The sequence below is a fragment of the Suncus etruscus genome, chromosome 5 (assembly GCF_024139225.1).
Source record: "Suncus etruscus isolate mSunEtr1 chromosome 5, mSunEtr1.pri.cur, whole genome shotgun sequence".
NCBI classification, from domain to species: domain Eukaryota; kingdom Metazoa; phylum Chordata; class Mammalia; order Eulipotyphla; family Soricidae; genus Suncus; species Suncus etruscus.
Genome location: NC_064852.1, coordinates 130,931,999 through 130,959,650, shown reverse-complemented (window position 1 = coordinate 130,959,650; position 27,652 = coordinate 130,931,999). Strand labels below are relative to the sequence as shown.

The following is a 27,652-nucleotide window of genomic DNA, read 5'->3' as shown; positions in this document are numbered from 1 at the left end:
GAGAAATTTTCTTTTTATTTTGCCTCTTTATTTCTACGATAGCATGAAAACTTTATCAGCTATATTTGTATGTATTTAGGCAAATAGGGACACTCATTTTGTGATCTAATGAACAACCTCAAAATAAAAACAACAGGGGCCAGAGTGGTGGCCCAGCAATAGAGCATTTGCCTTGCATGCAGCTGACCTAGGACGGACAGTGGTTCTATCCGCTGGCATCCCATATGGTCCTCCAAGCCAGGAGCGATTTCTGAGTGCATAGCCAAGGGTAACCCGTGAGTGTCACTGGGTGTGGCCCAAAAACAAGAAACAAAACAAACAAAAGAAAAAAAAAACATACCAAGAGGGCTGGAGAGATAGCATGAAGGTAGGGCGTTTGCCTTGCATACAGAAGGACCATGGTACGAATCCCAGCATCCCATATGGTCCCCCTGATCCTGCCAGGAGTGATTTCTGAGTGTAGAGCAAGGAGTAACCCCTGAGCGCTGGTGGGTGTGACCCGAAAACCAACCAAACAAACAAACAAAAAAAAAAAACAAATACAACATACCAAGAATGAGATTTGAAAGTACTTTATTGTCAACTACATACTAATTAGGAATCAGTTAGCTTGCATAGATCTTCTTCTGTAAGATGATAAATCTCTATTATGAAAGTCACTTTTAGTCAGTCTGTTATTTGCATCCCCAAAGCATCCAAGTAACACAATATTGTTCAAATAATGCAATTCTTAAGACGGAGACATACAGATTTTGCACACAACACAGTACTTCTAACTTTTTAGATTTAAAATTCAGTTTTGCGTACTGGGTTTTTTCTATTTGTATTTTATTATTTACTGAGTATAGGTTACTTGTGTGTTCTCTGTCACAACTAGCTTTCGCTCTTAATTTTTTTCAGTGTTTGTATTTATTTATTTTTCTGGTATCCTGTCATCTGACCCCAAGCAAGACTTTGTCACATTTCTAGTTCAGTTTGTATCCGAGTTGTTTTCTTACCTTACATAAAAGAAGTATTATCTTAATTAATAATATATTGATATTTGCTGATAGATAATTTAAAAGATTTGAGATTAAGGATTGTTCTAGAAATGTCATACAAAGCTATTTTAGGATCTTGCTTTTAACCAAGAATCCAATCCAAGATGAAAGTTGGCCATATTAGTTAGATGAAAGTTGGTCATATTTACTGCTATTCATTTGGCACATAGATTTGGGCAAATCATTTTGCAATACTATATTGAATTGCTACCTCTCGTATATATTATTTCCAGAAGTAAATAAGATGCTATATTTTGGGCTCATTGCAAGGCACACACTAGAAGCCAAAAGAGATGGCATATCAATGCCTCAGGCCTCACTGAAAATGATACTGAAGTAAGGATTCTCGTTATTCTGTTAATCTGCTGATTTTATTTATTCCGTACTGAACTTCTCAATGTGTCTTGCTCTCCTATCATTGATCATAAGAAGGCTTTTAGAAGAAAAAGATTTAAATGTATTCCTTTCAGAGTGACACAGAGTTTCAGAAACTGATGCTACTCTTGGACTATAGAGTTCATGCTGGTCAAACCAAAAATTGGGCACTTTGATTGAACACATAATTGGAAACACCTGAACACACAGTCTCTGCCAGATCCAAAGAAAAGATGCCAAGCAAGGTAGACAGAGATGATTCAGATCCTAGGCAGTGGGATTTCCAGGGCATTTTGATCTCTCATCACAGCAGAAGAGAGAATCATCTGTATCCCAGCATATCTGTGATAAAGAGTAGTAGATAAAGAGCAGTGCGTATAAAAGTAGCATCATCTATTATAACTTATCTGGTTCTAAGAAATATTTATATAATTCTTTGACCTACACTGTAAAAATCATTCTTTTTTTTTATTTTAAATTCTAACTTTGCTCTACTGCAGTAGTTAAAATTTTGTTTTCCTGTTTTACTGGAAATACATTTTACTTAAATTTGCCTTTTTTGGAAAACCTCTAAAAGATATATTTGTGTTATATTTATAATCATGTAAAAATCTATTGAATGTTCTATCTTGAATATTGCACACACACCTCTACATTTCTTTTTTTGCCTTTTTTTTGGGGGGGTGGGGGCACACCCAGTGATGCTCAGGGATTACTCCTGGCTCTGCACTCAGAAATCACTCCTGGCAGGTTCAGGGGGACATATGGGATGTCAGGATTCGAACCACCGTCCTTCTGCATGCAAGGCAAAAGCCCTACCTCCTTGCTATCTCTCTAGCCCTACTTCTTGATTTTTTTTTTTTTTTTTTTTTTTTTGGTTTTTGGTTTTTGGTTCACACCCAGCATCATTCAATTGTTACTTCTGGCTCCACACTCAGAAATTACTCCTGGCAGGCTCGGGGGACTGTATGGGATGCCGGGATTTGAACCAGTGACCTGCATGAAAGGCAAAAATGCCTTACCTCCATGCTATCCCTCCGGCCCTTCATTTCTTGAACTTTTTAATACTCTCTCTCTCTCTCTCTCTCTCTCTCTCTCTCTCTCTCTCTCTCTCTCTCTCTCTCTCTCTCTCCACCTCTCTCTCCACCTCTCTCTCTCCACCTCTCTCTCTCCACCTCTCTCTCTCTCCACCTCTCTCTCTCTCTCCACCTCTCTTCCTCTCTCTCTCTACCTCTCTTCCTCTCTCTCTCTACCTCTCTTCCTCTCTCTCTACCCCCCTCTCTCTACCTCTCTCTCTCTCTCTCTCTCTACCTCTCCCCCTCCCAGCAGCACTCAGTGGTTACTCCTGGCTCTGTGCTCAGAAATTGTTCCTGGCAGGCTCAGAGGACTATATGGGATACTGGTGATTGAACCCAGGTCATGTTCAAGGCAAATTTCTTTTCTTTTTTTTTTTTTTTTGGTTTTTGGGCCACACCCGGCATTACTCAGGGGTTACTCCTGGCTATCTGCTCAGAAATAGCTCCTGGCAGGCACGGGGGGGTGGGGGGGGTGGGAAGTCGGGGGGACCATATGGGACACCGGGATTCGAACCTAAAAATCTCTTGATCTTGGGGCTGCAGCGGTGGCACAGATGTAGGAGGTTTTGCCTTGCACGTGGCTGACCTAGGACACACTGAATTTTGATCCCCCGTTGTCCCATATGATCCCCCAAGGCAGGAGCAATTTCTGAACACATAGCCAGTATTCCTGAGCGTCACCGGGTGTGGCCCCAAACCAATAAATAAATAAATAAATAAATAAACAAACAAACAAATAAATAAATATCTTGAACTTGCCATTGAAAGAACTAGGCGGTAGATAATTACTGTTGCTCTCATTGGCTCTGTGGTACTGGGGGTATTTATATCTTGCATGGAGCACTCTGCCTAATTACAAATTAAAAGCAGTATTGCCTTCTTATGAAAATGATGGTTTTAGTGAGAGTATTTGTGAAAGGGCCTAGGTATAGACAAAATATAGGTATGTTTTTCTGACACAAAAGCCCCTTGCACGACTAGTTGAATCAGACAGTATTTTTCTTTGCCCACTCCATTATCCTCAGTCTTGCTTTGCAAGAAATGTTAGTTTGATTATAATTCAATTCTGCTTTATCTTTTCACATTAGACAAAATGGTAGGATATTAGCTTTAGTAGTTTTTTCATACACAGTTTTATTTTATTTTCCTCTTCCTTCCTCAGTTGAAGATATCTATGACTGGCAGCTTTAAATGCTTCTCCTGAACATCTATGTTTTTCTTCCTCAGTAAAGAAATTTTATAGAATGAATGCTAAGTATTTAGTATAATTATGTTATTAGCATTATTAGATCAGTGTAGATTGAATGGATGTTCAAAGAGTATATCCATGATTATAAAGTTAGAAGATTATAACTGATATTTGGGGCTGCAGAGATAATCTAGAGGTTAGCATGCAGACCTGCATATGGTTGACTCTGTCTTGGTCCCCAGTGCAGCAGCATTGTCTGCGCGCGCACACACACACACACACACACACACACACACACACACACACACACACACACACACACACACGCGTCTAGAAGTGATCCTTGAGAATAGAGACAGGAATATGCCCTGAGCACTGCTTGGTGTGTCCCCCAATTCCTTTGCCTCCCCCAATAAAAATAAGATCTGCTACAGATTTTCCAAAAGAGAATAAATGTCTGCTAATAAAAAGGATTGCAAAGTAATTCCCATTGATATTTTATGACTCAGAATGTTGGAATCATGCCCAGAAATAATATATTTAAAGGGTTGAGGAGAGTATGACCAAAATGAATTATCGTCACATTATTGGAAAATTCAGTAAGAAAATGGTTTTGCTTGAGCTGTAGAGAGTAGTATAACTATAGTTCAAATAGTCTATGAAATTAAAAATATTAATAAGTATTTAAAAAATGATTCTTGTTTCTAATTCCCTTTTTCCTTTTTTCCTAATAGTATACATTTAGATGGTAGCCAGTTAAGTATCTCTTTTATTTTTGTCATCGTGGTTTATAAAACTATTAACAGCATGATTTTATACATGGAACGTCCCAGACTGTCAATTCTCTCCACCATTGTCCCAGTGTCTCCTCCCCACCCCATCTGTAGTAAGTGTCCTACTATGTTTCTATTCCACATATGAGAGAAATCATTTAGTCTTTGTTCCTGTTCTTCTGAATAATTGCATTCAGCATGTTGCCTTCCAGTTTCAGCCAAAGGCATGATTTCATTTTTTTTTTTAAAGCTGAGTAGTATTTTATTGTGTACATGTTGCCATCATTTCTTTATCCTGTCATCTGTTCTTGGGTTACTTGGGTTGCTTCCAAATTTTGGCTATTGTGAAACAGAATTGCAATGAACATGGGTATTCCAATTAACTGAGTTTTGGGGTCCTTGGGATATATGCCAAGAAGAGGAATTGCTGCATCATAAAGGTCAGTTTCTAGTTTTCGAAGAAGTGCCCATATTTTTAAAAAGTCTGGAATAACCAGCTTTCCCAGCATCTGTGAATGAAGGTTCTTCTTCTCTATTGCCACACTAGTACTGAATTTTTATTCCTTACCATGTGTCCCAATCTCACTGGTTGAGATGATCTGTCATTGATGTTTGCCTTTGCATTTCCCTGGTGATAATCTATGAGAAGTATTTTATCATGCAGTTTCTGGCAATCTGTATGTCTTCTTTGAACAAGTTGTTCTCTAGCTCTTTCCCACAATTTTGGATAGGATTGCCTGTTTTTGTTTATAAAGCTCTAAAGGAGTTATATATATATATATGATATATGATATATGATATATATGATATCTTGGATATCAATCCTTTATTAGATGCATAGTGGATGATTTTTACCCCATTCTCTGGAATGTCTTTTTAGTCTGATCATCATTTCTCTGCAATGCAGGAGTGTCTTAGTTTGATATAGGCCTCTTCATTTATCATCCTCTAGATTCAGTGTCATGAAGTGTTACGCCTCTATTTTACACAAATTACCATATGGACTTTGTCTTATATTGAGGTTTTAAATTTATTTCTCTATTACATATTTGGCATGGTGTTTGAAAGAGGGTTGAATTAATTTTTCTGCTGTTCTGCATGTTTTCTACCAATTTTTCCAATATAATTTGTTGAGAGCATTTCCTACTTTATTTTACCTCTCCATCTACCGGATAGAGGGTTGTCTCTGCACTCTCAATTCTATTGCATTGGTCTGAGAGTTTATTCATTGTGTGTGTGTGTGTGTATATATATTTATGTATATATGCACATACACATGTATATATTTACATATACATAAATCAGATATACACATTATAGATATACACATATAATTATTCTATTAGAGGACCACAGATACAAAATTAATTAATTATTGAATTTCAGTTACAGAATATACAGCATCCTTCACCAATGCATATTTTCTGCCACCAGTGCATTCAGTTCCCCATTCCTGCCTGCCACTGAGGCAGGCATTTTACTTGAGAATTTTTTCTTATTCTAGCATCACACTGACTGACTTCAGCTTTATAGCATTGTTTGAAGTTGGGGAGAGATAAGTCTCCTATCTTCTTGTATTCTTTTTTTTTTTTTTTTTTTTTTTTTTTGGTTTTTGGGCCACACCCGGTAATGCACAGGGGTTACTCCTGGCTATGTGCTCAGAAGTTGCTCCTGGCTTGGGGGACCATATGGGATGCCGGGGGATCGAACCGCGGTCCGTCCAAGGCTAGCGCAGGCAAGGCAGGCACCTTACCTTTAGCGCCACTGCCCGGACCCTCTTCTTGTATTCTTAAGCATGAATTTTGTAGTTACTCCTTTAATGTGATTATAGTTTAGTTCATTTTGTAGACACATCTGAAGGTGCTTAGGTCTTTATCCTGGTTCTGGTCAGAAGTTATTCATGGTGGTGCTCTGGGGATTTTATGTGGTGTTGAGTATCTAACTTGATTTAGTCATGTACAAGACAAGTATCTTATCCTCTGTATTATTTTTTTGGCATTTTCTCTATCATTTTTAAAAAGCAGTTTCATTATTGTACTATGTGAATTTTATATGTATATAGTACAAAGATACATACAGTTACATATTTTTATCAAGTGCCCAAATCAGTACACCTTGCAGATCAAATGAATAACTCCCATTTCCTTCACTCTTCATTTTAGTTAGTTTTGCTTTACAAAAGTATAAACAAAATAGAGCCTCCTCAAAGATGAGCTTCTGTTTTATTTTATGTTTTTGACTGGAGATTTCTTTTTAAAGTCAGTTTTTTTTTTCTGTGAAGTGGACATATTTAAACCTTCTGAACTTTCAAAGGACTTGTTCTTCTGTAATCTAAAGTTAAGGCTTAGCTGAAGCAAGGGCAGATAGATTCCTCTGTTCTAGGATTCCTGATATTTGTACTCTAAAAGTTTCCAGTTTATTTAGAAGCAACATCTGTTCCACAGTTGAAAATCATTAAGCTTCAGCAACATTTTCCTCTTAATTCCTAATTTTTCAGAAGCAAGTTTTAAATTGTACTTTTCCCGGTAGCAAATTATTTAGTAAATGAGTGCATATATATGCTCATTTAAAATACAAAATTCAGTGATTTAATTTAGCTGAAACAAAGCCTCTCTGAGGTTGGAACTATTAGCTTTCTATTTGGTTTGATCATTTCAGAATTTGAATTTTTAAGGAGTTTATTTTTTTAAACTGAATACTTTCTGGCAATCTATGATTTAAAAAGTTGACCTTATTCCAAGGAAAGATACTCTGTTGTTTACTTTACCTGACTAATACTGGCTTATAAATGATTAAAGACATTCACATTTCAGCCACTTCTGATGAACTTCTGAGGGTGCATATTTGTATGGTGGTAAAAGAAATGAGCTATTTATTGTCACAACAGGTTTGCATTATGGTAAGAGTATAAATAGAAAGGGAAAAGATTGGCCCTGAGAAGCATGAAGAAATGCCAGATTCGGTTTTGCAGATTGGATTTAAGTTTTCATTTTTATGACACAACTCTTTGTATTGTGCCTATATTCTAATTTATCACTAAATAATGACTATTTGATTATTGTCCTGTGAGATGAATTGTGGATACATCACAGCTCTTAAAGGGCATTTATATTTTCTTAATATTGTCATAATTTTTAACATATTATTTAATCTAGGTTTCTTTTTTTTTTTTTTCTTCTTTTTTGGTTTTTGGGCCACACCTGGCGGTGCTCAGGGGTTACTCCTGGCTGTCTGCTCAGAAATAGCTCCTGGCAGTCACGGGGGACCATATAGGACACCGGGATTCGAACCAACCACCTTTGGTTCTGGATCGGCTGCTTGCAAGGCAAACACTGCTGTGCTATTTCTCCGGGCCCTAATCTAGGTTTCTTGCCATTAGTCTTCTCAATGTTATGTTTGAAATATGTTTGTAAGGCATTCTTGGTAAAGAGACTCAGCACTCTAGAGATGGCTGGTGGAATGTTTGCATTGTTTTTTCTTTCAGTTTACTTCTCTCTTTAGATCAGGGTATACAAAGAGCAAGAGGATACTTTCTAAAATGCATTGACACATTTTAAATTTATTGATGCACTTGCATTCTGTGACTACTAGAAATGAACTTCTGATTCAAGTGTATTAGGTTAAAATTTTAATTAAAACAAGAAGGGCCTCCATATATGATGTTAGCTATTATATTTAAAACATGATCTTTTCTGTTATAAGAAGTCATATTAAAAATAAAAATAAGCATCATTAGAGTGATTCACCTACAGTATTTTGTATCTTCCATTGCACAGTTATTTAAAAAAAAAAAAACCTTCACTTTTTAAATAAAAGAAGGCATTGGACCAGCCAGTTTTATTATTCCCAAGCTGACTTGTTTCTCCTTGGTCTGGTTGTCATTAAATCATTGAAGCTTATGCTTTTTGAGTCCGTTCTGTAGACATTAAGTGTAATGAAAGGAAAGAAAAGCGCAAGATCTACTAAAAGCAAATTCCTGCGGAGGAATTGCAGGTCAAGACTTTTCACCTCCAGGTTCCTGACCTCAAAAGCAATCTTAGCAATCTTTGCCGCCCGGGAACCTGCCTGGCAGCAATTTCGTGATCCAAAAAAATGCAAAATAAAGGAGATGCACTCACACAAGAAGGTTCAAGTTTCCTTGCTGAATATTAAAATTATGAAGGTTATAAGGAGACTCTTTTTCTCCCCACATATTTATGAACTTTTTAAACCCATATTACTTTAAGCCACTTTTTCATTTAATCTTCTGCATTTTCACCTACCAGGTTTTATTTCTTTATGTTTCCTCTGATGCACATAATCAATATACTGAAGTCATGTTTTTCCAACAATAAACGTGAAGTCCTCTTCTTGGTTGATCATTTTTGATGTGTGACCTTTCTCTCCTCTGCTAATGACTCAGGTGACAATCATTGGTCCAAAGTATTCCATTGCTATTTCATTGTATTTGTGTTATTTCTTACAATGTTGATAAAATAAAAAAAGTCAATAAATTATTTGAGACCTGGGAATTTATAGAATTTAATTTCAGTATGTGTTACCACAGGAAAATAAATACATCACTGTTGAGGATTGTACTGTTCTTCAGTTGAATAACTTAATCCAAGGGTGTCCTTGTTCTTTTTCTCTCTTCCACTCATTTATGATAATATGTACTGCTTTTGGGGGGCTTGTAGTTTTCCTAGCAGTGCACAGGAATTTTTCTGGTTCTATGCTCAGGGATCACTCTTGCTATGCTCAGAGATCACTCTTGATGGTAATCAGGGGACCATCTATGGTTCTAGTGGTCTAAATGGGATCAGAAAGAGAAGTGGCTTAACCTCTGTACTATCTTTGAGCTCCTATGACATAATATTGATTGATGACATTTCTTTTCATTTTTTGTGGGAGAAGACATACATGGCGCTAACAAATTAAAAGACATTTTGATATATTAAACATGTAATGTTCTTATATATATATTAAGTCATTTCTCTATAAAATTACCCTAATATTATTGTTGTAGACTTTTTGCTATCTTGATCTCTCCTAGGAAAAATTTACAAGCAAATTTTCAAAGCATTAGGTTTTTGCTATTCTAGGAATCAGTAATGCCTGTGACTCAGTGTTTCATCCCTTGAGACATTTAAAACACAACAGAATATATAAATATTCATTACCAAGTTTCTACTATAGGGAGATCTGAGTTTTCCTTTTCCTTTGTATGAAGCAAAGAAAAAATAATAACAGTTATTGACAAATTTTATAACAGAAAAAATAACCAATGAGTGTTTGGATTGTTATCTTTTCCTCTGAATACCTTGCTTACAGGAAAAAAGACTAACTTTAGTTGAACCAGATATCACTATTTGTTATCTAGTCCAAGGAAAGAAAAACAGGAATTACTACTGGCAGAAGATGTACTAGAAATATGATAATATTGACCAGAATTTCAGATTTTCAAGTGGAAAGGATTTCTTAAGTTGGAAATGGTGTCTGTTTTTAGAAGCACATTCCTGAATGTCCTCTGCTTTTCTTCTTATTTTTGCAGATGCCACTACAACCTTGACTCTAACTCCCAAATCTTTCTTTTTCTGGCAAATTAGACTCAAAAAGGTCTAGCTAAAGTTGATCAAGAGAACTTACTCATAAAAGTGATGAGTGATTCCAAAATGTACACTCATAGAAGTACTATACAAAGAAAATCTGTAGTTTTAGTTCATGATACACATTTATGCTGAAATCCATATTAACAGAATAAACTATTTGCCTTCTATCTCTTTTGTGTATTATTCCTTTCTTCAAAAAAAAAGGAATAAATGTGCTTTTGTGATAAGCGATAGGAAATAATTTGTGTGTATTTTTTTCTTTGCTTATCAAATTGTGGATTAAGTTTTTGTACAAGCAATTGAAAAATAGTTTTAACAGAATGAATTATAAATGAATCTTCATGCCAAATAACAACAGAAGTATATGATAAAAACATATGGTTTGTTAGAGAATAGGTTAAGATATGATCATTGAATGGTTCCTGGAATAGTCAATGACAACATATATATCTATATGTACTTATTATATGTACTTATTATCAGTTTTTAGTTACTCTTTTAGTTTGTCTGAAAAACTTTACAACTCTTATTGATGATTTCATACTTTTCTACACATAAGCAGGCTCCATGGCTGATACATGTGCATATATTTTTAGATCACAGACCTCATCAGATCACAGGATTGCCCAGAAATTTATTTGCTTTACTTCTATAATTTGGTTTTCTAATATATAGGGGGGAGGGGCTCCTTTCTGACCATTCCCATTGCCTTTTACTCTCCTTCCTTTTTTCCTCTTCTCTTTCTCTAGAATTTTTATACTTCCATCTTCTTAAACTAGAGCTATTTCCTTAAGTGATAAATAGAAGAGAAATTAGAAAAGAAGTTAGTTCCATACATTTCCATCATGTAGTGACAGATGAGTTTTTAATGGTTCCAATTTAGTCTTCTTTTTTGTTATGAATAGTGAAAGACCTTTTCTCTTATTAAGGACAGTAACTAGTGGTTTTGACCATATCCTCTCATGCCTGTTCAAGGATTTTGTTTCTGCATCTATCTTCTCTCTCTTCTGTATCATTAATTTTCTCTAGTCAAAATAATTTTCACCAGCAGGAATATACATGCCATATTTGTTGCCCAACAAAATGTCTATTATTTGAATTTGTTTCCCTCTTAACCAGCCTTATCCTTTAATTACAGTGAAGAAAAAAAAATATTACTTGATATTTACTCTTGACTTCGCTCTGTTTTCATTTCTTATTCTTTTTGGATGCAATAAAAGTACTTTAATCCTTTTCACCAGTGCAGTTTTTTTGGGGGGGTCACACCAGGCAGCACTCAGGGGCTACTTCTGACTCTATGCTGAGAAATCGCCTCCTGCAGGCTCAGGGGACCATAGGGGATGCCCGGATTTGAACTACCATCCTTCTACATGCAAGGCAAATGCCCTACTGCTGTGCTATCTCTCCAGTCTGACCAGTGCAATTTTTATACAAAAACGAAACAGTAATCTCCCACTGAGAAACTAATATCCATTTCTGAGTCTTTTTGTGTAGACTTCTCAATATCATTTATTATTTTAATAAAAACATTCAGTGTTTGAATGTCATAATTGACTGCTTTATTTCTGAATGTTTTATGTTCTTAACTTATAAAATTTACTGTATCCTTGGACTACATTAACATTTTTCTGTTGACATCTTCCTAGCTGACTTCCTTATCTAAAATCTGTTAAATTCACAAATTATACCTCTGTTTTACCACACCCACATAATGTTTCTGCTTTAGTATCTAAAGCAGGTCTTCATAAACTTACTAGATCTATTACCCCCCCCCCCCCTTTAAGAGAAAAGATTCTCAGTGTCTATGGAAATCGATCTTCTCTAAGAAAACAAACAGAAAGTACCCAATGGCCCATTGCTTCTGAAGTTAATGTACTTTTTCTGTATTAACCACTTTTAAGCAAATATTGAGTCTAATAGCTCTCAGAGTTATCACAGACAAAATAAAATGCTGAAATATCACCTCTCAAATCTTGTTTCCTTCCAGTTTCTCCTTCTTTGAAAAGCAATATGTTTTATTTGCCCTCATAACTCTCAAAATATTTTCCTTAGATTTTCTTACTGTTATTCTTTATATCCATCTGCACACACTCACTTAAACATATTACCTCCCCCTTTGAAATACAAACAAGACAGAATGGGCTCAGCAGTTTTGGTGTTTGTCTTGCACACAGTTGACCTGGGCTTGATCATGACATCCAATATGGTCCCTGAAAACACTATTTGGTTCCACCAGGAATAATTTCTGAGCACAGAGTTAGAGTAATCATAGAGCACTGTCAGGTATGGCCTGAAAACAACAACAAAAGAATTTAATGGATAAAATGAAGCTGATTGATAATCCTAATTTTTTGTTTCTTTTGAGAGAGAGAGACAGAGAGAGAGAGAGAGAGAGAGAGAGAGAGAGAGAATGAGTTAGCTAACTCAGGTTCTTTGTCCTTTATTTGTCATAAAACACATTCTGTTTTCTTGTCTTTAAATATAAGCTGAATTTCTTTTGTTTTTGTTTGTTTGTTTGTTTTTTGTTTTTGTTTTTTTTCGGGCCACACCCATCTGATGCTCAGAGGTTACTCTTTGCTAAGGGCTCAGAAATCGCCCCTGGCTTGGGGGACCATATGGGACGCGGTCCTTCCTTGGCTAGCACTTGCAAGGCAGACACCTTACCTCTAGTGCCACCTTTCCAGCCCTGAATTTTTCTTATTTTTAAAAATTCTTAATGCTTAACCAATCTTAAAAGCCAAGTAGAACTGAATGTACAGAGGATGGATCTCTCATGAAAGGTTCCTGGGGACAGTGGTGGAGGAAAATATACACTCCAATGATAGGTGTACTGTTGGAATATTATATGCATGAATGATGTATGGAAAGTGTAATTAATAGCATTTTAAATCTCAGTATCTTAATAGAAATGGTATTTAAAAAGTCAAGTAAACAATTTTAGATGTCATTATTTTATTTTATTTTTCTCATATTAAGGATCACTCCAAGTAGTGTACCTAGGTCCTGGGCCTTGATTCTATAAGGTTTGTGGTCTGCCTGGCCCAGTTCTCATTTTTCTCTTCAGACTTTTCTTACTATGTTGGTGCAGTGTTTATTTTTATTTTTCCCCCCTGGATATTTGCTAATTTCAGTAGAACTTCTGCTTGAAATTCAGTGCGAATTTATAAAAATGCAAATTTTGTGGCATTATCAGATATCATTTTAATACATTTATTATCTTCAACAGAAGGAATGTTCATTATGCTGGAGAAAATTCTTTCTTGTTAATCTGGCTTGTTTATAATGTTTTCTTAATTAAAGTGTTTTGTCTTTATTTCTATAATTTATTATATTCCTGTGTGATACATGTAATAAGGTAAGACTAACGTTTGCTAAATGGACTCAGAAGTTGCTCCTGGCTTCTTGGGGGACCATATGGGACGCCGGGGGATCGAACCTCGTTCCGTCCTAGGCTAGCGCAGGCAAGGCAGGCACCTTACCTCCAGCGCCACCGCCCGGCCCCAAGATATTTTTGTTATATATTTTCAACAGATTTAAAGAGTCAGGATATGTGTTTGTATTTCAATAAAATATATATTGATTTAGGAGGCTTGATTTATTAATTGGCTTTGTAATTCAGCATGTATGTGCTTTAGAAGTGTGCTGAATGATGGGATTTTAAAACCAAAACTCAATGATTAAGACATCCTCTTGTTAGCTAAGACTTTTTTCCATTTCATTGGTAATAAAATGAAATAAGCCATTAGAACAAGACATTAAAACACTGGTTCCGTTTCAGTAGATCATTTGAAAGAGACAATTTAAAGTTAGTTGAGTAGGCTGGATTGAGTTGCCAGAAATCTTCCTACCAAGTGAAATGTCAAACAAAATCAAAGCTAGGCTTTGGTAATCAGTGCTCTTATTTATCACAGAAAAAGCTACTGTAATAGGTGATGGTGATAGGGGCAGTTATAATAGAGAGAGGAAGTAATCAGTGCCTTAAAGGCTGGGCAGAAAAGGGCTTTCTTTTATTTATTTAATTTTTTAAAAATAAATCCTTATTCAAGCACCATGATTACAAGAATGTTTGTAGTTGGGTTTCAGTCATAAACAGAACACCTGCCTTCACCAGTGCAACATTCCCACCACCAATGCCCCCCCCCCCCCCCTTCACCCCTGCCTGTATTGGAGACAGGCATTCTACTCCTCATTCTTTAACATTGACATGCTAGTTGTTGGTGTAGTTATTTCCCTAACAGCGTTCACCACTCTTTGGTGGTGAGCTTCAAATTGCGAGCTGATCCTTCTGGTCCTTCCAGCCCTTAACTCTATTGTTTCTGGGCCATATTACAATAATGTCTTTAATTTTTCTTAAAACCCATAGACTACCTTTGCTGATCACAAGGCACTGAAATTAGATGTGAACTACGAAGGGCTTTCTTTTAAAAGGAGGGACTAGTGGGGCCAGAGTAATAGCACAGGGCCTACTGGGACAGACCTGGTTTTCATCACTGGCATCCCGTATAGTCCCCTGAGCCTGCCAAAAGCGATTTCTGAGCTCAAATTCAGGTGTAATCCCTGAGCAATACTGGATGTGGCCCACCGCACAAAAAAAAAAAAAAAAAAAAAAAAAAAAGGGACTAAAAGTCGTGTGGGAAGATACTGATTTCTTTATGACTAGGGACTGATAGAGACTATAGAGTTTTACCTAGAGTAGTCTATTTTTAGGTGTAGTTAATAAAGGAGGGTTGGTGTGTTTGAAAATTTAGAAACCCAGGGACAGGAGAGATGCTCCATTGAAATTTAGTCAAAATTCCACAGATTGCACTGTGACACAAAGAGTTCAGCTAATCATTCTTAAAAGAATGGGAACTTGGCTTGCCCTGGCTTTGCAAAATAAGGGGTGTGCCCTGAATCTTAGATCTCTGTTTTAGGGAAAGGGTGGTTCTTTGCTTTAAGTCATTTTCAGAACACAAAGGGGTGGGGAATTTCCTTAACCTTTGTTATTTTTCAGATCCCTGGGCTAGGATAAAGTTCAACATGGTCAGGATGGAGATGGAGATAAAGAGCTTTCTGAGGAGAAATGTTTTGGCAGCTAGACTGTCAAATTTAAAGAAATTCTTCAGGAAGGCCACCTGATTGAAGATTATCAGTCAAGTTAAAAATAGGAAATTCTGATTTCAAAGGCAAAGGCAGAATGTGTTATTAGCCACAGGCAAGATGTGTGTGAGGGCACATGCAGTGGTAATCTTCAGCCTTGCCTCTCCCACTGAGGAAAGCTTGACTTCCCATTGTAAATATTTGGTGGTTCTGATATTGAAGATTGTATTTCCTGTTCATCAATGTCCTCCCACTGGAACTAGCAATATTATGACAATCAAATGAAATGTGAAGAGAAGTTTATTTTTTTTCTGTTTATAAATCCTCTGTGTATTGCTTCTGTCACCATTGCTTTTCGAAGTGTAAAACTTTCTGTTTTAATGGTACAGTGCTTCAACACCACACTTAGTATGTGCATTGACTTACAAAAGTATCAAGATATTTATAATATATATTATCTAATATATATTATAACATAATATATAATATATATAAGGATGTAATGTTATCAATCCCATACCTATCTTCAAAGTCCAGCATTATCACATCATAGTCCATTTCTCTTTGCTACTTGGATACTCCCTTCCCTTCTCAATTCTCTGTGCAATCTATGGGGTTGCTTTCATTAGACAATATCTTCCCCCCCACTTTGTTTCTTAGTATGCCACAGCTAAGTGATATCATCTAGTATTTGCCTTTCTTCTTTTGACTTGTTTAATTTTGCATAACTCTTTGTTTCCATCCTGCTGTAACAAAACACAAGGTTTTATCTTTGTTTATAGGCAACCTGTGTCTGTACATACAACAGTTTCTTTAGGAATCTGCCCCTTGGCACTTAAGGTGTTTTCAGTTTTTGACTACTGTACACAGCTCTGTAGTGGAAAGTATTCTGATGGTTGTTTTAAAGTCTGACCAAAGGAATAAGGAACAGTTCTCTTAATTCTCTCTCTCTCTCTCTCTCTCTCTCTCTCTCTCTCTCTCTCTCTCTCTCTCTCTCTCTCTCTCTCTCTCTCTCTCTCTCTCTCTCCCCTCATCCTCAAAACCATAATATGGTTAAATAATAATATATGATTATAATTTTAATTGAATACTAGAATTAAATGAAAGAAAAAAATTGTGCCTACTACTACCAAGCAAAAATCTAGGGTCATTTTAAAGGTGAGAGCACAGTTTGAGGGATCTAACACTTCAGATTCGGAGAGCACAGATCTAGGTGAAGAGCAAAATAGTGGCTAAAGAAGGTTAGAATAGGAGTTTAATAAGAAGAAATAAGATGATTAAAGTGAACGGTCTTAGAATTTATACTATTCTTGACTGTAGATGTGTTCCCGAGTCTATTACCTCATAAAGAAGCCAACAAGGACATTTAAAGGTGAATCTTTACAAGGAAAACAATTCAGAATTATGTATGCTTTCTCTGTAGGGATCAACAGGTTTTTAAAACAGTATTTTTTTTTTATGATGTCTAGTCTTAAAATTCCCAAAGTCTTAGACCTTCGTAGTATTCATTGTACTGTGGAGCTGCTTTATTGTAGTCTTCCGGAAGAATCCAGACAGTTTTGCCAAAGACAATGTTGTCTCAGTAATTGGATCCCACAGTTCTTATTCACCGTCAGGATATGGATATCAAAGAGGTTAATAATCCAAACAGCAGTTTTAAAAAGATAGAGTGTTCATGTGTACAGTCAAAATAAAAGGAAAGTATTGTTATGCTTAAAAAAATGGAGAAAATAGGCTAGGGTGAGGGTATCATGGTTAAATCCCCCATGCTGCATTGACCCCCAGGTGTAATCCTGGAAGCCACCCCACAACACTTCACAGTAAGTTTGGCCTTATGGGTTCCTGGCCCTGCAGAGCCTGAGCACTCTTCATCTTCAGCATATGCAAGAGCCATCCCCCTGTAGTGGGCTGAGAATAGCTGGGAGTGAGCCCTGAGCCCCTTTTCCACTGCTCAGGAAGATCCCTTTCTCCTCAAAGAATGGAGAAAATACTGATAGGGATACGTGCAGAGAACTTCAAAGTCTAATGTTCAAAAGAAAATTAAGACTCTTACTTTAAAGTATATGATAGAATCATGAAATTTGGAGAAATAGAGTATATCAAGTCGGTGCTTAGCTAGCATGTAGTGAACCCATGTTTGATCACCAGCATCCCATACTGTCCCCAGACTTACCAGGAGTGATTTTTTTTTTTTTTAATTTACTAGGCCACACCTGGCGATACTCAGGGGGTTATTCCTGGCCTTTGCATGCAGAAATTGATCCTGGCAGACTTGGGAGACATATGGGATGTGGGGAATTGAACCCAGGTCTGTCCCAGGTCAGTCAAGTGCAAGGCAAATGCCCGGCAAATGCCCTACCATTGTGCCTTTGACCAGGAGTGATTCTTGAGGGCAGAGTGAGGAGTGACCCCTGAGCACTGTCCAGTGTGGCCCAAAACACAACAAAATAAACACACACACCCCCCAAATGGTTGCTTCAATCCAATTAGTTTTGTCTTTAAAATACATATCTCAGGGGCTGGAGCAATGGCGCAAATGGTAGGGCATTTGCCTTTCACACCACTGACCTAGGATGTAAGGACCTCGGTTTGATCCCCATCCCATATGGTTCCCCCAAGCCAGGAGCGATTTCTGAGCGTATAGCCAAGAGTAATCTCTGAGTGTTACCGGGTATGGCCTAAAGAAATGTTGTTGAGCTCCTAAATGGACACAAGATAAAACTGCAAACCCAGTGAGAGAAAATAGTCCATTGGTAATTCAAATATTACTGAAAATTCTTTTTTTTTTTTTTTTTTTGTTTTGGGCCACACTCGGTAATGCTTAGGGGTTACTCCTGGCTATGCGCTCAGAAGTTGCTCCTGGCTTGGGGGACCATATGGGACGCCAGGGGATCGAACCGCGGTCCGTCCAAGGCTAGCACAGGCAAGGCAGGCACCTTACCTCTAGCGCCACTGCCGGGCCCCTCAGCAACTGTTTATTAAAGCAAGTTGCTCACTGTCCATTTTTATTCCAGGATCTTTTAGATACTTAAGAAAACATGTTAGAATTGTCATGTCAGTGAGTAAGATCTCACACACTATGACAGGACAGTATTTCTTCTGCGGTTTCCTCTTTTTGGTTGGAAAGATACAGGTAGATTTATAGATGATTTCATTCTGAAGTGATTGATGCTGCTGCTTCCAGGCTTATATGGGAAAAAGGGTTTGTTTTTGCATCACTAAATCACTACACAAAATTTTTGGGTATACCAACATTGCCACACACATCACCCAGACACTTATGCCATAATGTGTCAAGGGTTTACAGCTATGAAAAGGACTTGTGAATACCCTTCTTCATCTTTCTGATGCAGTGACACTGTGAGATTACAGTAGTTTTTTTTCATAGCTTCTTTTTCTGTCATAGAGGATCAATTAGATATGCCCATTTCTATTGGGTCCATTGTAATCTCTAATGTGACCTTACTTTTGACATTGGATACCATTAACATTTATCTGCAGACCTGCATTTAATTTTTTCCTTTGGAAATTATGTGGGATTTTTGTTTGTTTGTTTGTTTTGTTTAGTTTACAGGCTATGCCTGTCACTGCTCAGGGTTTACTTCTGCCTCTGGTACAGGGATCTCTTTTGGTGGGATTCACAAGCAAATGGAAAGTTGGAAATTAAACCTTGGCTGCCTGCATGCAAGGCCAGCAACTTTCTCGTCCCTGTCCTCTCTCTAAACTTGCAGGTCTGCATTTAAGAACTTTCGATTGTTAAGCTGTTTTCATTTGTAAATCATTCAGTCGTGTTGGCTGCTTATATCAGGAATGCTCCTTCTTGCTTGTTCCAGTCTTGGATGCTGAATTGTAACATTGGTGAGGCTCAGTTAGAAGCTGTGGGTGTTAATCAAAAGAGAAAGGTGACAGGGAGCTCTAGACATGCTATAAGCTTTGTGCTTTGGTCCCAAACATTCCACTTTCTCACCTTTAACCATTGATCTTATGGAAATGACTGTTCTGCTTAAGATCTTTTCCTTTGAGAGAAATAGTCAAATCTTTGTTTTTCCACTCTATCACCCTCTTGTCGAATTTGGTAAAGTTATTTGAAAGCAGTGATTAGGCCACAGCTTATTTTTTGTCTCTCCACTCCTTTAATATTTGTTTCATAACGTGGTCTCAAAATGTATTCTTTAAAAAGAGCAAAGACTTTTCTAATGAGAATGATAAGATCTAGATTAATTTGCTAAGTCATGAAATTTCAATAAACATAGCATTAATCTTTTTTTTCTAAACCCCCCCCCCCCCATTGCATTAATCTTACTGGTTTTTGGAGTACATTCTAAATGCTCTTATACACAACACATGGTTTTTCCCTCTCCTTATTTTATAAAAGTAAATTTCTGAATTTGTTGGTTAGTCTTCTTGTCTACACTTAGGGTTGGTTCATCGACATACAGATTTTTATAGTTAAAATTGCAATGAAAAAGGCTAAATTGTCTAAGAAGTGGGAGGATTAAAGCAAGGAATCTTGACAATGGATACTAATTAGATCAAAAGAGTATCACACTTGAGTTCTCTGTATCTTCACTTAACTAGAGCAAATAATAAAGTTCTAATATTTAGCCACTACTTTGGAATATTTAAGTGATCTGGAGGACTTAGTTCAGTATCTACAATTTCTTGTGATTACCTTCCTGATTACATATTCGAAAAACTCATGTTAAAAAGGCAAAACAATCAATATGGATTGACAGGAAAAGCAACTTTTCTCCCCACCTAAATTATCTTCCTAAATATACCTAAATCTAATAATTAAACTTTATCATTCTTGATATCTTGGAGAATAAAATTTTAAACCGATTTGAACATAATATGAACTATAATGAGTTTTTAGTTTTTTTTTTTAATTTTAGTCTTTAAAGAAGTAAACCAGTTTGATTTTTAAATCCATTAAGGACAAAGCTGCATTCAGGACTATCTTACAGGTCTTATTTTTATGCCATAGTTTCATTAGTCATAACAACATGATTTAAGTTTTTAAAGTAGGAACTTGGGCAGCAGGTTGTTAAACAGGAAATTGCCATTCATTAAAAAGCTACTCTAAAACTCCTGAGCTAATCTATAAATATCATTGAATTTCCTTTGGCAAATTATTTTTTAAATGTGGATGTAGTAGATTTATTTAAAGAAATGATTGTTGACTTTAAACTTAAAAAAATAGATCTACAAAATTTAAATGTGTACTGTAAGTTAATAATGTGACCTTTGATCAAAGTGACCTTTGATGTTTTATTATATGCAGTTACTAACTTTTAAATAAAATAAATTAAAATATAATTTAATAATATCTATTTTTAATATTTAGAACATTTTTAATAATTATATTGAAACTTAACAATTATGACTGACTTTTTGTTCGATACTGCTGGCTTATTGATTAATTCATAGCATATTATTTCTTTAATTTTTTTTATTACTCATTTTTTAAATTTCAAAATAATTTTTAAGTGATATATATTATAAAAATATTACTCGTCAGTGTGTTGTCTCCAGGAGTTTATTTATTTATTTATTTTGGTTTTTGGGTCACTGGTAGCTGTGCTCAGGGGTTACTTCTGGCTTTGCATTCAGAAATTGTTCCTTGCAGGCTCAGGGGATCATACAGATGCCAGGAATCGGGAATCAAACCTGAATTCATCCTGGGTTGGTCATGTGCAAGGCAAATGCCCTACTGCTGTGTTATCTCTCTAGCTCCTCTCCTGGGGCTTTAGCTTTGGAGTGCTAACAGTACTGGGTAGAAGCAATGTCCTAAGCCATGTCTAGTAGTCTTCCCAGCAGTGCTCAGTCAAATGGTTTATATTGTGTTTGTTGGTGCTTAGTTCAGTTCCTAGTGATCTTGAGCCAAGGGATTGTGGGTGGAGACAGTAATCACATGATAATGTAGTGCCAACTCAAACGTGAGTTCATGCACCTATAAATCATGCCTGCTGGACCCCTGAGATGTTTACCCTGCACTGGAATGAGAATATTTTAATCGGTAATAATTCTTGTTTCTTTATACACAAGATTTTTTTTGGCTTTTCAGATTTTCCTTTTATTCCTGGATTTAAACAGTTTGATTATTATATCCCATAGTATAGTTTTATTCATGTTTCTTGTATTTGAGGCTTGTTAATCTTTTTGAGCCTTTAGCCATGTTTTTCAAAGTGGTGTTTTGAAAAGAGTATAACTTGCAGTGGATGGAATTGATTATCTGATGAGAGATTTCTAAGCAAAGTATTGGAGGAAGGACTTGGTTTCTTCAAATTGTCTAATAATAAAATGTAAGAAAAAAATGAATTGAAGGAATTGTGCAGTAAAACAAAATTAGGGTTTACTAATTTGGAAGTTTCTTGGCTTTCCATTTATATTAGAACACCTACCATGGATTAGTCCTCCTGGCCCTCATCTGCTGAAAAGAGATATGCATGATAGCCCTCAGCAGCTATATTGCAAAACACAATGTCTAAAGGGGAAGAAAGAGTGAGAAAGAGAGAGAGCGAAAAAGTGTCTAAAAGGGAAGAGAGATAAGAGACAGAGAGATACTCACAAAGAAGGAGAGAGGGGCAAACAGAGAGAGGAAGGGAAAGAGAAAGACAGAAAGAGAGAGAATGAGAATTTCTGCCTCAGAGGCAGTCAGGGGATTGGCCAGGAGGGAAACTGAAAATATTGGAGGCAGGAACTGTGTACTTGTTTTAAGGGTGTTTTGACTGAAACTCAATTATAAACAACTTGGCAATTGTGAAAAAAACTATTATGAACAACCTTGTAATAACAATTTAAATAAAGTAATTTAAAATAAAAATAAATAAAATAGAGTACCAAGGATGTGGTCAAACAGCTATTTTATGGGGTAGTTAACTTGGTAACAAACACAGTCCTACTTAGTTACCCTAGCAGAAGCGCTTCTGGTTAGAACTGAAATGAAAAAATGAAAGAAGTCTTCTTTGATTCTGCAGTATCTGACAATAGAGCTGATTGTGAGATCTTGAAATTTTCAAGATCAGGAAGTATGATCTCATAGTTGATCATCAGACTTTTCCTTGGTTTCAGGAGAGTGAAATGCCGTTAACTGTTTGACAGACTCAGTAACAGCTGCCCAGGACACAGAACTAATACAATTTGGCAATATAAAATACCTTTTTGTCTACCATTTTGTTATTGTCAACCTCAAAACTCTACCCTACCTATTACTGATATGCTCAGGGAGACATATTAATCTTACTTCTCCTTAATTTGTAGATAAATATGATTAATAGTAGTTCTATAATAAGAAAATCAAGGAATCTCATTTGAAATTTGTTTCTGTCTGTGATGCCACTTACAATACTAGTATTTATGCTTACTTTTACATGATATTCATTGGAACATTTTATAATACTGTGCATAAATATTTTTAAAAGAAGTTATTTTTTGTAAAAAAAAGTACTTGCATAAAGAGGTTAAAGTGTTTGCATAAAACAGATATTAATACATTGTTATTTTTATAGGCTATAAAGTGAGATTGAACTGAACGTCCGCTTGGCTGTTCTTCATCATGAACCGTGCTTTTAGCAGGAAGAAAGGTACATGAATTCATTTAAAGGAATTGGAAGCCAATTGATTGTTCCTATGAGAATCAAAAAGCTATCTTAATAAACTAAATTTTTTTTAAATTATCAACTCTGTGACTCAAAAATGAATTTAGAATTGAGCATGCAAACTTGTAAACATAGTTAACTAACCTTCTTTGCTTATCAGACTAATAAAAAGAGTGGAGTTAGTAAACATAGTTCAGCATACAATGTGGCTTTATGTTCTTTAGCAATCTGGTTCTATACTGAGAAATTGCCCTTCCTACCTCCCCACTCAAATGATCTGAAGCTCATTCTAGCTTAATGTTTGATAGCAATATAATATTAAGATTATAAAAACTTACGAAAGTTTACAGTGATTTCAAATTCAAATTCACTTCTGTATGTTTTTTCAAGCTGGAGGAAGCTCCATACTTTTAATTAAATATTTGTTGATAAGATGAATTGATAGCATGCTTGCTATTAATTGCAAAGTAGAACATTTAAACACAAGAGTGATATATCAACATTATCAGTATAGGAATGAAAGAGACAGTTATGTTTTGTTTCAAAAATGGCAGGAAAAGATGGCGTTTGAAATATATTTTATAATATTTACATTGGAGAAAGAAAAATTACATACTTTAGTTAAGTTAAAATAAAGTATTTTAGTTTTATAGGAGAACTTTAGTCATGGGGAAGGCCGTCTCCCATTTTACATGTGTAATGAATCAGATACAATACTTAGACACAGAAACAAATGTGTAGAGGATTGAACACAACTAGCAAATTTTCATAATAAGATTCCTATATGGGAGGGGAAGTATGGGGGACAATGACCAGTTAGGTCATTTATTCCACACTACAAATTTAAGATTGTAAATCAACAAATATGGATCAGGAAAATTCTAACTTATTAATTCATCCTGTATCATTATTCAGGAAGATGATGTACCTTATGTTCTATATGGGTAAAGTCATTGACGATTAGTTGATAGTGCGAGTGATGTATAGTCTAGAACCAGGATATGAATTGAGCTGTTATATTCAAAGCAGCTAAAATGAGTTTATCCAGGAAAGAATTGATCGGCATTTGTTATGAATGCCCAAGGGAGAAAGTCTGGGATGACTATATAACTTTTGACAGTACATTAAATATTGCAAAGGCTAGCAGGGTGTAAGTCATGTGGTCTTTCAACATATAAAGGGCTGCTATTTGTTCCTGGGACTAAGTTTAATAAAGAAAAAATAAATGTAAAATAACTGGTTATTACTTTAATATAGGGAAAAATAGATAGCTGTGCAAAATATAATGGATTTACTCAAAATATACTAACTTTTGTTATCAAATAGTTATTCAACATTTATTGTGTTTTGATGTATTTCACATTAATATGAATTGATGTATTCAGTGGGATTTAGAAAATATAGTTTATTGACACTTTAACTTGAGGAAGCCAAGAATTTATCATTAACTTATTTTTCTTAATAAGGAGAAGTCAAAAATACCATGTAGTGCAGTTTGTAATTTTCCCTGATTCAAAAATTTACTAAAAATAAAATGATGCTTTTTGTCCACTTTATGAGTAACTATGTGGAAATAAATGTATAACTTTATTTTTAATAGAAGTAAAAGCCTTTTGTCACAACCTTACATTAAATCACACTACCTTAGAAACACTTCTAAATTTTCCAACTTTTTATTTACTTATAATTAATTTTTTCATGTTTTAGAGTTGAAATGCCACTTTCCCCATTTGCTGTTTACTTGAAGAGAACTGGGCATACTTTGGGGGATTTTTTTTGTTTGCTTGTTTGACTTTTAAATAATTCTGAGAGTTGAGTAGTAAGGCAAGCAATTGGCTATTATACATTGGTCTCACTTGGGAGAGAGTAGTGCTACAAGTGTGGGGAAAATCAGAATGATTTCAGACTACTGAGTTTTGTTATTTCTTGCTTCAGTCTATTATTTTTTCCTTCTTGCTAAAGCTTTTTTTCTAAGTCTAATGATTAGATGTCTTTATTAGGAAGTTATTAATCAATATCTTATTCTAATTCTGAGTTAGAAATTTATACTTACATTTTTCCCTGATGTTCACCAATCAATTTTGACTTGCTCTTTTTAATTAGATTGTTAAAAGACAAATCTTCAGAGTCTCTGCTCCTCATTTCAATCAATAGGACTATTTGGTTGACTTAGAATTTGAGAAGAAAAAATTGAATGTTGTAGCTTAACAATCAGAAGCTGTAATCATAGCCCTAGAGTTTATATAATTTAGTTATACTTCCAATAACTTCCATCAAGATGCACTATGCATTATAGTCTATAAAAATGCAGGATGGTTTTCTGTCAACAGAAGTGTATCTCTTACTTCATTGATATTCTGTTTATTTGGTTAGCACATGCAACCTTACTAAATCATCCAGAGCCTCAGAAAAGAGATTAATATATGATGAAGGTCAGCATTTCTTCCATAGCTTTGCTTATGTCAATGCTGAGTGAACTTGGAACAACAACAACAGCAACAACAAATAAACATAAATAAATAATAAATAATTTTCTAATATAGATCTGTACTTAAGAAAGAAGTTGAAATTTGGTTTCAGGTATAATTATATTAAAACTTTACAAATAAATGATTTATTACCAGAAAAAATTAATATATGATAGTTTCTTTTCTTTTTCTCAACACTCCCAATGAAAAATTTGCCACACTTTGAATTAGGTAGTTCACTGATTTTCTTTATAAATAATGTAATCATATTAGCATCAATTAAAGATCCTAGGAAAAGAAAACATTATATTAGAGCTGTATTATCTTAAATTACTTTGAAGAGCTCTTTAAAAAATGAGTTGAGCCTTATAACCAAATAATTTAAATTAATGAATTTGTTTCTTACTTTCTGTGTGGTACTTTTCTCTTTGAATTTCTAAATTCCTGCAGTCCATTTATTTTAAAATCCTATAGATAAAACATCTATTACAAGGTATAAAAATTATCTTCACTTTCTTTAACTGATAAGTTGATACAGAAATAGTTGATGCATCATAGAACCTAAATTCATTATTTAAATATACTTCATTTTTATGACCCATTCATAGGTCACTATATTAATTTAACAACCAATTTTCCTTGTAATACTTGTAAGTGGTTCTTGTCATTGTAGTCAGTGCTATTAGAACAAGAATGGTAAATTTTCTTTACCTTTCTTAATGAACTCAATCTAAATATGCCTTTGAAGCATCTAGGTTACTATCAGATAGTTTGGTACTATTAAATATTTTAAATGCTAACATTATTTGAATGATTTATGCAAATTATGAACATTTATGTGAATGCTCACTTATTAAGTTAGTTGATATAATTTACTATCAAAAGGGATAGAATACTTTTATTCTTATTTCTTGTCTCATTTTTTTTTTACTATATCATTATTTTTTCTTTATTAGGTCCTTTATTCCTATTTCTACTCCAGTTCTATTAATCTAATTTCTGTGGGTACCGATAGGGATAAAAACATTCTGAATTTATTACTGAAAGTCAACTATATGTCTCTGAGGTACTATGAAGAGTTTTATTGTTGTTTTTTTTTTCATCAAAATAGAAATTAGGATGATAGTAAATATCTATTTTAGAAACCCTTCAGCTTTTATTTATGTCCTTCATTTACTAGAAGAATATAATGAACTAATATACTAACCCACTATATGTATGAAGGCATATTTTTGGTATTAAACATTCTGTATTTAATCTTTTGATAACTCAGTATGTCACCAGCTAGAGATGACTATTCATACTCTATGTTTCAGTCAATTCTACAGGAGACTATGACAGAGACAATGTCATCAGTTTTGAGATTGTAGCAGCGAAAGAGAAAATGGACTTGGGCCAACATTGATTATTCAGTCATATTTGATATCCTCCTGAATAGTTTGTTGTACATATTAGGAATTGAAACTTCAGCTTTAACATCTGAAAATTTTTTTCAAACAGTTTTCATTTTTTTGGTGTTTTATTACATTAATGTGCAATATTATGATGCATTTTAATATAGAAATGTAAAGCTAGCTTCCAAATCTAAGTATATAATATTACTTAATGATTATATCACTATCTAGTGAAACCATTAAAGTATAATTAAGCTGGTATTTGATAAAAGAAGTAAGATTTACACAGTAATACCAATATTACTATTTGAAGCTTAGAGTTCATACTTCTAAAAATATTACACTCTGATACAGCTACCATATTCATTTCACTATTAGAAATAACTGGGGCCAGAGTAGGGCATTTGCCTTGTATGCAGCCTACCCAGGTTCAATCACCGGCATCTCATATAGTCCCGAGCCTGCCAGAAGTGATTTCTGAGCACAGAGCCAGGAATGTCCCTGAGCACTGCGAATGTGCCCCCCAAATAGACAAAAAACATAAGTAGCCCCCAACTTCATCACGGCTTGCTATTTCTTTGACCCCTCAAAGAAATTGACTTAGAAATACATACATTTTAGACAGAAATGGTGAATATTGTGCGATAAATATAATTATGTTTGAAATATAATTAAGTTTGAAATATAGTGTAAAATGGTGTTAAGTGGCATCGCCATAACATTGGAGTTCTTGTTCTTTTGATTCCCTTCAGTTTGCGAAAAACATGCCAAAAGTCGCATACAACTAATTTCTTTATAGGATGGTAAAGAAATGGTTCAGAATACAGTCTTGAAAATATTCTGTTAATAATCTGATATTTCTTTAATATGTTCTTGTTTGGTATATTTTATGATAAAAATATATTCTTTTTCATAATGCTGATTAAACATTTAAATTTTTTTTTACTTTTTATTTTTTATTATAGTATCTTTTTTTTGGTGGGGGGGGCCACACCCGGCGGTGCTCAGGGGTTACTCCTGGCTGTCTGCTCAGAAATAGCTCCTGGCAGGCATGGGGGACCATATGGGA

General features: G+C 35.1%; 1 protein-coding gene across 1 annotated transcript in view; it reads left to right on the top strand.

Annotated features, from left to right (window-relative positions):
* The window catches only part of GULP1 (GULP PTB domain containing engulfment adaptor 1), a 262,846-nt gene that overhangs the window by 146,331 nt on the left and 88,863 nt on the right, over nucleotides 1–27,652 (top strand). The window contains exon 5 of the mRNA XM_049773274.1: nucleotides 22,632–22,706. Within this exon, the coding sequence (XP_049629231.1) occupies nucleotides 22,679–22,706 (28 nt within the window). The 5' untranslated portion in view covers nucleotides 22,632–22,678. The remainder of the gene's footprint in view (nucleotides 1–22,631; nucleotides 22,707–27,652) is intronic.